This window comes from Pelobates fuscus, chromosome 5, assembly GCF_036172605.1.
Source record: "Pelobates fuscus isolate aPelFus1 chromosome 5, aPelFus1.pri, whole genome shotgun sequence".
NCBI lineage: Eukaryota > Metazoa > Chordata > Amphibia > Anura > Pelobatidae > Pelobates > Pelobates fuscus.
In genome coordinates, this window is record NC_086321.1 from 82,447,980 (window position 1) to 82,463,229 (window position 15,250).

The following is a 15,250-nucleotide window of genomic DNA, read 5'->3' on the forward strand; positions in this document are numbered from 1 at the left end:
ATTATATAATATAAAATGTGCATTGTTAATACCTGCCTAACAAATGTTTATGTATGTTGAATTGAAAGGCGAGCACTGGCTGTTGTGGCAATGCAAGCCTAATTGTTCTTTTCGCAAGCACAAAAAATAAAGAATTTAAAAAAAAAAAAAAAAGAGTGCTATACAAAGCAAATAAATAAATCAATATTCCATGGTGCTGAATGAATCACATTGAAGGTCAAATGTCCATCGAAAAGTCAGATAGATATCTCCATAGATATTCACTCAGTCCAAACCTCCATGATCATGTGCCAGCTTTGAAAATAGCTTCACAACATTGCAACTCCCATCATGTGCAGCCAATTAGTTGTAGTCCAAGGCTGGGGAATTCTAAAGTTTGGCTTCCAGGCATCAAACAGCTGTAACCTGATATGCATCTTGGCACTGAGGAAAGAGGCAATTAGTCTTTACTTTCTTGAGTTAAAAGAATGCTGGGTTTATGGCCATCAGGCTGTCCAGCCATATGTGAGTGTTTATGTACACACAGTATCCCAGTGTGTATTGCTCTCCTTCCCCAGGTCCACACTGAGTGGGCACAGTGACACACTGAGTCACAGCTTGTGCCAGTCAGATTGCAGAGTAGCAGGATGGAGGAGGGGACAGACAGAGGTAGCTCCACTGTTTGCTGACTTGGGTGTATTCATTGTGAATCAGTCTTCTGCTCTGCTCCTCCCAGGCATGAAACTCTCTCACTACTGTGTATAAAACTATCTGTGTGACACAGGTCATCAAAGAAAACTTTTATCTCCTGCAAGCATTTTATGGATATACTGCTTTAACTGCTGCTGACAGATCCACATACTGGCTTTGTGATGGGGAGAGGATTATATCATACTGCCCTGCTTCTGATCATTCAAGGTAATACCTTATAACAGTTAAGTAGTCTTAGTTGCCATTATTGTGATAATTAGTATACTTATTATACTTATTCTAACTGACTTGGCTGAGCAGATGTGTGGAGATTGATATTATTTTTTTCTGTAAAAGATATAGTTCTAGCTCCTATGTGAATTTAGTAGGAATGCACTTATGCATTTTTGAAAGCTCAAGGTTTGGATCCATCAAGGATAGCATTGCATCCTTGTGGCACTGAATGGGTTAAACACATCTCACTTACTCAGTTTATTTGCTTGCTGACCGTGTGAGGTGCATATTGTTCACAGAATATAATCATGTTGCTGAGCTGACTGTATTTCTCCTGCAACTCAGACGTGAGAATGAAACTCCTAAGGTTTTGGGTTTTTTTGCTCTCACGCAATTCTATAGAATACTTGAAAATAAAGGAGATATCTTAGTAAATATGGTACTACGGTATTGCTCTTCTCGCAAAGTGTAAAATGGACTGGGGTAAAAGATGCGAATGAGTGGTAATTAAACTGCATATTTTGTTGCCTTAATACTACTATAATATATATATGATATATTGTAAATAAAATAATACATGCACGTACACACACACAGCACGGTACTGTTCAATTACTTATTCTTGCTCAGCTTCCAGTAACTGTATATTTAACAGTTTCTCCTTTTATACACACAGATCACACATATCTTATCAATTTTAGAATTTATAGACTAGCAACTCTTAACAATACAAAGCAAGCTGTCAATATCTGTAATGTAGCTGTACATTTACTGGCTGATCTCTGGAGCCCATGGGGTCAGTCATTCCTTTGAAGTTGACCCCAAGGAATCTTATAGAAAGTAACCTTTGTCTGCAGTCATGAAATTGTTATCAGACAGAAGATTAAGCAACATCTTTTAAAATGGTTAAAGTATTTGCATCCCTCATTAGGGGATTACTCACTAAACTGAGAATGCACGAGGTAATTCCAAAATTTAGGTTGAAAGAGCCAAATGAGATTAAAGATAATTTAGAGAATCTGTTTAATTCATGTGTAGCAAACACATTCTAGCATCAAGTGTCAAGGACTTTAACTTGCTGAACTGCATTATGTGTGAGGAATCTGTCCTCTTTCTTCATTTTACAAAAACTACAGATTTCCAAAGAAATTGACCTTTTTATTAATTAACCTTCTTACAGGTCAGTTCCTGTCACTTGATGTTTTTTTTTTTTGTTTTTTGTTTATTTAGCACAGTGGAGCTAAGAGGCAGCCAATGCCCAGAGCGCCTGCATTTAAAGTCTCTAATTGGACAGTCACAGAAAGTCTGGGCAGGGTTAGAAGGGGAGGGCTTGTAAATACTTCAGACAAGAGGTCTGCAGCTTTTGCAAGCTATCTTTACATATCCCCCCCCCCCTCCCCATGAAAAAATACATTAAATGCATGCATGTTTTCATTTCTGAGTATATCTACTAAAAAGTGATTATTATTATTATTATTATTATTATTATTAATTTTATTATTTGGGTAGTGAAGTGTCCCTTTAAGCATTTTATGTATTTTTTCTGTTTTGCAATATTGAATGTCTAATTGATTATTTTTCTTTAGCTATTTAGTAGCTAATGTAAAATATTTCATTTTCAAATATAAAAGAGCTCCAATGGCTAGCTATCATCTTACGGGCAGGGCTCTCTCTACCTCTTGTATTTGTTTGTGTATATTGTACGGTCTCCACTAATTGTACTGTGCTGCAGAATCTGTTGGTGCTTTATAAATACCAGTAATAAATAAATAAATTAAACCTCAGATCCTATTGTGATACATTGTAATCAGACTATTTGTGAAAAGCCTATGTCTGTTTTATCAGTGTTGTGTATACTCATTGATTCATTTGTTTGCATTCTTTAATGTGGTTATAAACCATAATTTTATTTATTTATTTATAAAATATTTTACCAGGAAGGTCACATTGAGATTTCACTTGTTTTCAAACATATCCTGGGTTCACAAAATATTGCATTGTAACAATAGGGTACAATATTACAAATCCTCTTATATATATTTTCTATCCAGAGCCAATGCAGATTGCTGATTACCAGAGCTGATATTCTGCACAGTTAAATTTTCTAAACAAACTTAGCATTTACTGAACATGCTGAAAGCAATCACGCTCCTATCACTCCCAGGTAGCCCATGTATCATGGGATCAGTGAGTTCCCAGCACTTACAGTGTTGTTACTGTTAGCAGGGCCGGCGCGTCCACAAGGCGGCACAGGCGGCCGCCTTAGGGCGCACCGGCTCTTGGGGCGCAAAATTCCAGTGACCGGCAGGAGGGAAGTGCTCCCTCCTGCCTGGTCACCTCCTGGATCCCCGGAGCTGCTGCGCGGCGTGCGGCTGAAGTTGCTTAGGAGGCGGCGAGGGAGCTCTCTGATCTCTCTGACCGGCTCCCTCGCGCGCCTTTTGCTGATGCCGCGGGAGCCGGAATATGACGTCATATTCCGGCTCCCGCGGCATCAGAAAACAGCCTGCGAGGGAGCCGGTCAGAGAGATCAGAGAGCTCCCTCGCCGCCTCCTAATCAACTTCAGCCGCACGCCGCGCAGCAGCCTCACTGGACCACCAATGAGAGACCCACGCCAGCACTCCAGGTAGGGAGGCTGGGTGGGACATTTAAATGTAATTTATTAGTAATTACTTTATTAATTACTGTGTGTGTGCATGTGAGTGTGTGTGTAAGTGTGTCTATGAGTTTGTGTGTGTGTGTATGTCAGTGTGTATGTGTGTGAGTGAGTGTGTGTGTGTCTGTCAGTGTGTGTGTGTCTGTCAGTGTGTGTGTAAGTGTGTCTATGAGTTTGTGTGTGAGTGTGTGTGTGAGTGAGTGAGTGTGTGTGTCTGTCAGTGTGTGTGTAAGTGTGTCTATGAGTTTGTGTGTGAGTGAGTGTGTCTGTCGGTGTGTGTGAGTATGTCAGTGTGTGTGTGCGCATGTGAGTGTGTGTGTGTGTTCGAGTATGTGTCTGTGAGTTTGTGTGCGTGTGTGTGTGTGTGTGTGTATGTATTTTTCTGTATGCCTGTCTGTATGTATGTATGTATCTGTATGATGGTATGCCTCTGTATGTATGTATGTGTCTGTATGCCTGTATGTCTTGTAGGTATGTTTCTGTATGTCTCTGTATGAATGTCTGTATATATGTCTCTGTATGCCTTTATGTCTCTGTATGTACGTATGTGTGTGCCTGTATGTCTTTGTATGCATGTTTCTGTATGAATGTGTCTGTATGACGGTATGCCTCTGTATGTATGTATGTGTCTGTATGCCTGTCTATATGAATGTGTCTGTATGACGTTATGTCTCTGTATGCATGCATGTATCTGTATGTATGTATGTATGTATGTATGTATGTATGTATGTGTCTGCATGCCTGTATGTCTCTGTATGTATGTTTCTTTATGCCTGTATGTCTGTATGTATGTGCCTGAATGTCTTTGTATGTATGTTTCTGTATGCCTGTCTGTATGTATGTGTCTGTATGACGGTATGCATGTATGTCTCTGCTTGTATGTCTCTGACTGTATGTGTCTGTATGATTATTGCTGTCTTTGTATGACAGTGTACCTGTATGACTTTGACTGTGTGACTGAAAAATGATGCCTGTGTGCCTGTGGCTTGGGAGGAAAGACACACAGGTGAAGATGCATTTTTTTTTTTTTTTTAATGAGGGTTGGGGGCGCCAAAATGCATCTTCGCCTGTGTAACTAAAAATCCTAGCACCGGCCCTGACTGTTAGGAGTGTGATTGCTTATCAATCACATTCCTATCACTCTTAGTCAGCCAGCCCAGTAAATGACACTGTCTCACCTCCCTGCCTTCAGCTGAGCTCCGCATGCAGGGACTCCCAGGGAGGTGTGAGGTCAAGACGCAGCGCCTCATTAACTGGCAGCTGTAGTTTACGGATGCGGAAGATGGCATGCGGTTAATGGGAGAGGTGAGTAAGTTATCAGTAATATCGGTAAATTACAAGACAGATACTGATTATCGGAAATAAACTGCTAATTAGTCAATCCCTAATTATGTGTGTGTGCGTGTGTGCGTGTGTGTGCGTGTGTGCGTGTGTATATATATATATATATATATATATATATATATTAATGCCATAAATGGGTGCAGTCAAAGATCCCTAATTGATTTAAGTTAAAATCTGACTATTATTCCCGAATCTAGAAGCTGTGCACGTCACACTATACTAAATGAGCAATTCTGTTTCTCTCCATGAAAATGATTTCATCACAACTTCACATTTGCATTGACATACAATAACACAGCTGGTGACCCCTTTAGTATGTTCATAAACGTCCCTAGAACTATTTAAATAGAGCAATCTATATCTCTATATGCGTGTGTGTGTATATGTATATATATATTTATATATATAATCGTATTTATCGGCGTATAACACGCCCCAGTGTATAACACGCACCTCATTTTAAGAAGGAAATTTCCCCCCCTCCCATAGTGTTCCCCCACCCTCATCCCATAGTGTCCCCCCCTTTCCATAGTATTCTCCCCCCCATAGTATTTTCCACCCCCTCCCATAGTGTTCCCCCCCTCATCCCATAGTGTCCCCCCCCCCTCCCCTTGTCCCATAGTGCACTTTCCCTCCCCTTGTCCCATAATTACTTACCTGTCTTGAAGCGTGGGCCGGCTTCACAGCGTGCACCGCGGTACAGGAACTTAAATTTCAGGTTCCGGTTTCCTGCGGGACTGAAAGGAAGTGTGCACACTGAGTGCGCACTTCCTTTCAGTCCCGCTGGAAACCGGAACCTGAAATTGAAGTTCCAGTACCGCGGTGCGCGCTGAACACCGGCCCACGCTTCAAGACAGGTAAGTAAACCTTCACATTCGCTCCATAAGACGCACAGACATTTCCCCTCACTTTTGAGGGGGAAAAAAAGTGTGTCTTATGGAGCGAAAAATATGTATATCGGCGTATAACACGCAACCATCATTTGCCCCCTATTTTCAGGGAGAAAAAGTGCGTGTTATACGCCGATAAATACGGTATATACACAGAAGCATATAGAGATATAGATTGCTCTATTTAAATAGTTCTAGGGACGTTTATGAACATACTAAAGGGGTCACCAGCTGTGTTATTGTATGTCAATGCAAATGTGAAGTTGTGATTAAATCATTTTCATGGAGAGAAACAGAATTACTCATTTAGTATAGTGTGACATGTGCACAGCTGCTAGATTCAGGAATAATAGTCAGATTTTAACTTAAATCAATTAGGAATCTTTGACTGCACCCATTTATGGCATTAAAACTATAATGGGAAATTCTAGGAACACAGACAGAGGCTTGGTACCGTAGAGTCATGAAATGAAGATACACTGGAAGTTTTTATAAAGACCTTTATTCTAACAGTATCAGCAAATTGTTTCATACCTCCTGGATGTTTGTAAATTATAAGAAAGACCTGGATGGTTGAAATATTGTCAGTTTGCTAACTAAGGTGGAATAAAGGTGTCTACTGGATTTGTGGTGGAGAGGGGTCACCCTTTACAATACCTGGAGACGGAGTAAGACTGTTTGGAAGATATAGTCACTAAGTGCTGCTGTATGCGTAGCAGTTTAGTAAATACTACAAAATTGATGCTGGGTCCACTAGCTATGTGTTATTAAGTATGTCTTTACTGTAGTAGATTGGATAGTAGATTGGATAGTATCATTGGCACATTATTCTCTTGATTCTGTAATGTGGTTCTAGGCACACCCTGATGCAGGGCTCACATTGTATTTAGGATTAAGTGCATTTGCTACCCAGTGTTAGAGAATTACAAACATAATGGATAAAACTATTAGAAATACAAACCTCCGAATTTCCCTATTTTGCAGTAAATTTGCAGACTCTAAACATTGTGTAGTGGTCGCATATTCAAACAGGAAACCGCTATACATTTTAAAGTTTCCCAGGCTTGTTTTGCTCTGTGGTCAAATTCACAACATGGACAAAAAAAACAAACAAAAAATAAATAAATTAAATTTGTATGTGGCTTCAGTCAAGCATTTCCTCTGTGATCTGTAGGTACACGCTGGTTAGTGGACTGGCTATTTGTATGTTAGTTTATTGAGCATGTACACCTTGCACCCCCACCCCTTTCCAGTCATGCCCCACACTCCACAAATATCAATTTCCCGTCTATTAATATTTGACACAATGAGGCAACCTTTCCCATAATCCCTTGCTGTGCCTCCCATTTACTTGAGTAAAAAGATGAAGCCTTGTGACTGAATTGTACAAAAATGTATGTTTTATTTCACATATCTCTCAACTGAGTGGAGCTTCAGTTAATTGCCTTTTTGTTAATCTTCCCTGGACTGAAACACACAGCATGAGCTCTTTGTTTAAAACCACTCAATTGAGTGATTTGTTTCATTATAGTGGCCATCCTATATTGGAATGAAATGAGGAAATGTACAAGCTGTGGTTAGTGTGGAATTATAAATAAGGCAGCAAAATAGATATCAGTGGAAACATGTAAAAAGTATGGGAGGAGAAACAAATTATATATGCTGTGAATTGCATACCAGTTCATTTTTATACCCATGCCTCAGCTTGTTCGCTTAGTAACCATGGGGATTATCCTAGTGGAATGCATGACTGCAGGGTGTGAAGTTGAACTGCAGAAAATTTCAAAACCGTTTATGATTCACCTTGTATAATAATACAATTTAAAGGCATGAATTGCTTATACGATGCTTAGTCATATAATTCCAATAGAGAGTCCCGTGTCTTTATTTTGTTTTGCTGTTTTGTTCTTTCTTCCATGGTGTCTTATATGTAACATAGATTATGAACCAGGTAGCTTTTCCCAAAATTTAAAGGAATAATCCAGACTCTTACTGAACCCCATTCTAGCGCATTACATAGATGATGTTTTAAAAAAGAATGCACCAGCTCATTCTCCCTATCCCTCTCCCCAAATACCTCTCTCTTGTTCCATCTCTCTGATGAATTGCTATTGCAACTCCATGTTAATGCATAACAGCGCATCATTCCCATTTTCTAGAGGAAAAGAGTGGCCCCTGCGGTATGAGACTGGATACTCATAGTGCAGTGCAAGATGCACGTTTGGTAGATGAGAAAATACTAATGTCATCCAAGAAGTACACCGCGACTTGCCTTTATTGATCTGGTTACATTTATTCATGTGTAAAGCCTCCCCCATGCTATTACAGACTCGACAACATAGACCATTTTTGTGCTTCCTCCCCTGCCCCCCATTCCATTCCATTTTCTGACCTTTTTCGTGGACTTCCCCTTCTCCCTCAAACCACACTTCTCCCACATCTTTGCCTTCCTACTCTTCAACTTCCCACAGTCATCCCATTTACCTGTAAAGAAATATTCACTCACTGACTCACTTTCTCTTATATTATTTTGTTGTCCTTGTTGTCCAATGTTGATATTTCCAAAATATATACAGGGTGCAGTGTGTAACATATTCATCCTCACCTTGTGGTATCTGCGCTCAGTGGCCATGCATCAGTGTACCTGACTCCTGCAACATGTTGGTGGGCGCTGGCAGCTGCGGATTCACACCAAATTATAGCCCTACGTCTGCTCACGGTGATGACGACGTCGGCGTGCATGTGACGTCACGAGGGAGACGCGCGCATACGTTCTGGGGTCAAAGGCCGTTTTCGAACAATCAGAAGTGTAAAAGGCTAATTTAAATGAATTTTTACTTCCCCTCATTGCCCTGTTGTGGTTTCCCTAGTGGCTGTCTGAGAGTGTGTTTCTGAGCATTTATTTCTGGTTATTGACTTTTGGCTTTGTTTGACTTCCCTGTATTCTGGTTTACCTGACTATTGGCTTTCCCTCATCGTTGTGTCTCATTCTGTGTCCCTGATCTCGGCAAGTATTCTGACTATTCTCTGGTACGTTAAGTCCGGCCATTCTAAGGCCCAGTAAGACATTATCTTTTAGTCCTAGGTGTGATACAGTTCTACGTGCTGGATCAACTTGTAATCCTGACACAGTGGGCATATCAATAATGCATGGATCCCCATCATTCGACATTTTGAGTCTTTATCTATAACAATGTTGTCTGAAACATCCAAATCTGAGCCATACCTCAATACACAGATAATTCTAGCATGCACTTGTTAAGTGTTTTTCTCATACTGTTTTTTTTTTCCTAACTTAATCCATTGTTGGCTTTCTATTCAGTCTTTCATTTTTGTGTTTCTAATTAAAGCCCAAATCCATATTTTCAGGATTTGCATTTTCTTCTCACACCAGGAAGTAGCTGAAACATCTCATACACGTTTGTTCTCCCTGTCTTCACAATGGCATCATTCAGCATGTGTTGGTGAAATAAACAGTATTAAACTTGTCAGTAGGTTCATTCATTAAATATCAAGAATGAAACTGATGTGCAAGATGCTAGATTCAATGTCTTTTCTCACTTTGATGAATAGCTCTATTAACATTTTTTTTTATGAATGTAGATAGTTGTGGTCATAACTATTAAATATATCAGAAATCATGTCAAAAGTATGACAAAAATAATGGAAACTTGTGGGTAACTCTACTGGCACCCTTGGATGTCATTTGAACTGGTGATTTGGCTTAAAGCAGCATTGTTGTTTGATCATGCTGCAATTAGTATAGGGCAATTTCTTGCACTGAAGCAAAGAAGACTTTTGGATTGACCGTGTAAGTGTTTAAGTTTTGGTTTTGTGTTATTTCTGACTCAGTTCAGTAAGTTCCCCATCATGCACTTCTTCCATTCTTTATTTAAGTATGGACAACAGAGATACAACCAACACATTGTAAACATAGTATGATCAATTACAAGATACATTGCTACATCAGTGTGGGAGAGATAGTAAGTTGAAAAATTGTAAATAATAAATAAATGAAAGGTGACAAAAAATAACTATATAAATAGTAGCCTTGTTTTGTTAAAAGTGGGTTTGTATTTCTAACTTGGGCTATCAACCAGTTGTCTTTGATTTTAAGTGTCGCTAGATCCATTGACGTTATTTCAGTCCCTCCACGCAATTGTATCTAATGCAATCCTGGTTTGTTCTCCCACTCACATCCCAGGGTCATTAAGTGTGAGTCCTTGCTTTGGTTATAATGGATTCATTCAGTGTGTGGGAAGATTTGTTTCCAAGGTTTATTTGACTATGTACATAAAAACAATTTAAAAAGAATGTTGTGCAGTGACAACAGCAATTCAGTAATTTATCAATCTTACAGAAAACTATGATGTCAGAATGAGTTCCATACTCTAAACTCTGCTGGAGACAACATATTTCATATGTCAGTTCTAAAAAGTTTTAGTTATGGGTGTTTTACATAGGTGATGCTTAATGGATCCACAAGTGTCAGGTGAGTTCTTCTGCAACCATTGTGACAGACAATTCTGCTCTCATCATATAATATCAAGGATTAGTAATCTAATAAAGTATGTTTTAATCCTTTAACTATAAGGCAGTTTCATTCATTCTCTTTTGCGTTCAGATAAGTAAACATATGCAAAAATTTCACTATAATTCATACGTTCCAAAAACTTTTTTGTTTGTTTCTTTTTCTCTATTATGTGCTGTTTAAAAGGAAATTCTTACTACCGTGTTAACAACAGCATGTGCTAGTGGTTGTGTTGCAAGGTTCTATTCCATGACACCACTATGCTTTTTTTTTGTCATACCAAAGCACCAACACTCCACCCCCTCTGCAGCCACTGAGATAGTGAATTTCACTTCCTCATTACATCCATATTTAGACAGAAGTGATAGCCTTTGTGTTACTGGCTTTGGTAACTAGAAATTTACAACAATTAGAAATTTTGTTATTAAAAAAATATTTTTCTATTAATTTCTTTTTTTAATTCTAAAACATTTTTTTTCGGGGGGAAAAAATACTTTTGCATCAACAGCAAGTTTGTGGTGGATTTTCTTACTAATGTTTAAATTAGATTTTTTTTTTGTTCTGAAGAAATTTACACAAGGCGAAAATGGAATCCCCTGTGTGTGATAATTGTGATAAAATTCCAATTAACTAATTAGGTATGATTGATTGATCACTAATGAGCAAATTAATCTATTATAGATAGTTAAGATGGCACTTGTCTGTAACTGTGTCGCACTAAGAAATTCAACTAAGCTGACATTGCATAAAATACTTAGACTGTGTAAGATGACATTGCATAAAATACTAAAACTGTGTTGCGCTGATATTGCATAGAATATTCCATAGCATGTCTGGCCAATATCCAAAAAGGCCCTTGTGTGTAAGAGAGGGACTTGGTATTAGAAAGATAAAGAGTAGGGACATAGATAGATAAGATGCCGCATGTGTCTGGCATGGGCGTTGGGGGTCATGACCGGCCTGATCAACCGTACTGACTACCTAACGTGCATGACAAGATACATGCTGGGCTGCACTGATAAAACTTGGCAAAAAGTATAAAAGACGGGAAAACTTGGCACTCACTTGGAGAACTACCCACCTGTAATGCGGACGCGTGTTGCTGGTCTCTGCTGTTCCCAGAGAGGGTCCCTCCAAGCCTGACTGTCTGAGTTCCCCCGGTCGTGCAGCGAGGACGTAACCAAGCCCCCTCTAAATGGTGATGTATACTTAAGTTGATATATCTAGATACTAAGCTGTTTTGATGTGAATGCATGCAACTACTTAACGAGAATTAAGCTTATTTTGTCCTGGGTCCCATTGTGGACAATAAAGTGTGATGTGAATTCTTATCTGCAACTTGGTCTCTGTGTGATTTCTGTTTCCTATAGCTCAATATACTCATTCCGAAGTGGGTTGTGTGCCCGCCAGTATCGTTAAGCCTTATTAGGTAATTGATTATTACTTTTTGGATATTGGTGCTTCATGAATTTAATGATTAGGCACAACATTTTGGCGTAGTCGGCAGGATGAGTATTAATTGAGCAGGGAAACTTGAAATCAATTTAGTTTTGAAAGTTGTTAGAATTTGTTTTGCTGGAACTGTTTGCGTAAGATAAGAAAATTGTGTTTAGGACTTGTTAGAACTGTGTATGTAGATAAGGATATTGTGGTTAGAAATTGTTAGGACTGCTTAGGCGAATTGTAAGTACAGTTAAAGTGAAACTAACATTGTATAAGGTTTAATTTTTGCTGCGTCACGGAGGAAAGAAAAGACATTTGCAAGCTGTCAGTTTCTTCCGTGCGTTGCAGAAAAATATGTTATAGAGATTTTAAGTTTAGGAAACAAACACTACAGTTTCTAAAGTTTCTTTTGAACATTGTGTAAACCTGAAAATGTTTGCATGATTTTGCAAGAGCAAAATTGGTGAGTGAATGCTCGATCTACAAGATTGAGGAGTGTTTCAGAAGATTGATTGAAGAATGCAAGTTGTGCTCAGTTGGTAGACGCCCCTATACATCTTAACGGTGTGTAGAACGCCAGTGCCGCTGGGGAGCGATACCCTCAAACAGGCTAGCGTCCTGGATGAGGCTGAATTGCTGCTAATTTAATAAGCTCAATACCAGGTATTGAGATAAGGTCACCAAAACCACGAGATTGTTTGGGGTGATTCTGACACGAATGGGTGATTGTGCTTGGTCAGTTAACAAGTGCCCCTACGCACCTTAACAGGTGCTGGAAGCCAGTGCTGACTAAGGAAGTGAATGAAACGGCTGTTCCTGAAAGCGCCCATCATCATTGGAGGAAACGAGACACCGAGTTATCAGGGTTTAAAATGGATAGAAACGCACAGTTTTGGGTCTCTCTTTTTCCAATGGTGGGGGTGGGAATGATGATAACTAATTTAAACCTTTTAATTGATTCCCTTGATGATGCCTTTAATAGCACAGGACTTGCTATTAGCTTACTTACTTATGAGCAAGAACAGATTAGACAGGTAGCTTTGCAAAATAGAATAGCCTTAGATTATTTGCTTGCAGCAGAGGGGGGGGTATGCAAAAGAATAGGAGGCAAAGCATGTTGTGTGTGGATAGAAGATAAATCAGGGAAAGTTAAACATGAGCTTCATCACTTAGAAGAGATACAGAAACGCTTTAGAAAACCACTGACCACAGATGACTTGGAACACTGGCTAGCTAATGCTACACAAGACTTTGACTGGACATTTGGTATAGGATCATGGATAGGAGGACTTGGGATGAAAATATTAAAGGGAATTGTGTGGTGTGTTTTTATTATACTCTGTATTTATCTATGCTACAAAATTGTTATTTGCTGCATTCAAAGAGTAACTACATTTAAAAAGCAAATGTTAGAAGTGTGATAAATGTTGTTTAGAGATAGAGAATGTTAAGCGGGAAGAGGCATGTCCTACGGGTGACCCTCGACTCGGAGAGCTTTAGTGCATGAATTGGTTCCAGGAGTGAATGGAACAATATGGGGATCAGTGGGTTAATGGGCTTGCCCCCTGCTGATAACCTGAATGGCATGCGTAAATGTGTGAGGTTTTGCTCACTGAGTGATCAAGGGATGGAATGTGATAATTGTGATAAAATTCCAATTAACTAATTAGGTATGATTGATTGATCACTAATGAGCAAATTAATCTATTATAGATAGTTAAGATGGCACTTGTCTGTAACTGTGTCGCACTAAGAAATTCAACTAAGCTGACATTGCATAAAATACTTAGACTGTGTAAGATGACATTGCATAAAATACTAAAACTGTGTTGCGCTGATATTGCATAGAATATTCCATAGCATGTCTGGCCAATATCCAAAAAGGCCCTTGTGTGTAAGAGAGGGACTTGGTATTAGAAAGATAAAGAGTAGGGACATAGATAGATAAGATGCCGCATGTGTCTGGCATGGGCGTTGGGGGTCATGACCGGCCTGATCAACCGTACTGACTACCTAACGTGCATGACAAGATACATGCTGGGCTGCACTGATAAAACTTGGCAAAAAGTATAAAAGACGGGAAAACTTGGCACTCACTTGGAGAACTACCCACCTGTAATGCGGACGCGTGTTGCTGGTCTCTGCTGTTCCCAGAGAGGGTCCCTCCAAGCCTGACTGTCTGAGTTCCCCCGGTCGTGCAGCGAGGACGTAACCAAGCCCCCTCTAAATGGTGATGTATACTTAAGTTGATATATCTAGATACTAAGCTGTTTTGATGTGAATGCATGCAACTACTTAACGAGAATTAAGCTTATTTTGTCCTGGGTCCCATTGTGGACAATAAAGTGTGATGTGAATTCTTATCTGCAACTTGGTCTCTGTGTGATTTCTGTTTCCTATAGCTCAATATACTCATTCCGAAGTGGGTTGTGTGCCCGCCAGTATCGTTAAGCCTTATTAGGTAATTGATTATTACTTTTTGGATATTGGTGCTTCATGAATTTAATGATTAGGCACAACACTGTGACATATTTTCCCATTTTCCACATAGTGGCAATACTTGTTTCCCTGAACCTGAATATTGTTCCTATTTTTTTGACAGTTCATTCTAATGTCAATATTTGTTCTTTCCTCCATCTAACTATAAATATGCATTTCAGATATATGATCTTGTCTCCTAAATCTGGTATAGTGGCTAATTTGTTTTCCCAAATGATCCATAACTCTTCAGGCAATATTATTAACTAAAAGGCTGATAGTCAGAGCAGACAAATAGTTAGTAGACCCCTATTAAAGATAGCACACTGTAGTGGTTATTGTGCCAGGAGGGCCTTGTGGTAAATCGTCAAAGCATTTTCAAATGATTTGACAACTTTCTTGGGGTACACCAGACTCCAGTCACCTCTTCCTCTACAGCCTAGATTCTGCATCACTGAGCTGAAGCCAGCAGCGCAGGATTTAAATCACTGGCTGAGAGCATTCAGCCAATGCTCTTAGCCAATTAGTCAGCCTTGAAGAAAGCTTAGCTCAGGGAAGCTAATGGAAGCTCCTTGTAGGAGATGTGACCAGTGCCAGGTGGACCTCAAGTAAGTTGTTAAAGTGTTCACAATTGGTTTGACTACTTAAACTATGAGGGTTCCAGGGTACTCATAGCACCATAACCACTACATCATAATATAGTGGTTATGGTGCTTGGCGTGTTCCTTTAAGTCATGTCATATAATAATATTGTGTGACTTGACACAACTGTATTTTCGAACTAAGATATAACCACACCTCTGTTTACAATTTTAGGATTTTAATTTGCCTTGGAAACACTAATGGGTATATTACTGAAAGGGATTCTGCTTAAATACTGGAATGTTCAAATGATCCCTGGTTGTTGTAGAAGCATCATGGGAGTTGCAGTAGCAGCTGGTAGAGCTTTATGGGTTTGCATGGAAGCATCATTGGACTTGTAATTCTACAACAGATGAGAATCTACC

The 15,250-nt window shown here is 39.4% G+C and overlaps 1 protein-coding gene across 1 annotated transcript in view; it reads left to right on the forward strand.

The window, feature by feature from the left end:
* The first annotated feature begins 697 nt into the window (after positions 1-697).
* ITGA2 (integrin subunit alpha 2) overlaps positions 698-15,250 on the forward strand; it is a 111,724-nt gene continuing 97,171 nt past the window's right edge. The window contains exon 1 of the mRNA XM_063454029.1: positions 698-897. Within this exon, the coding sequence (XP_063310099.1) occupies positions 852-897 (46 nt within the window). The 5' untranslated portion in view covers positions 698-851. The remainder of the gene's footprint in view (positions 898-15,250) is intronic.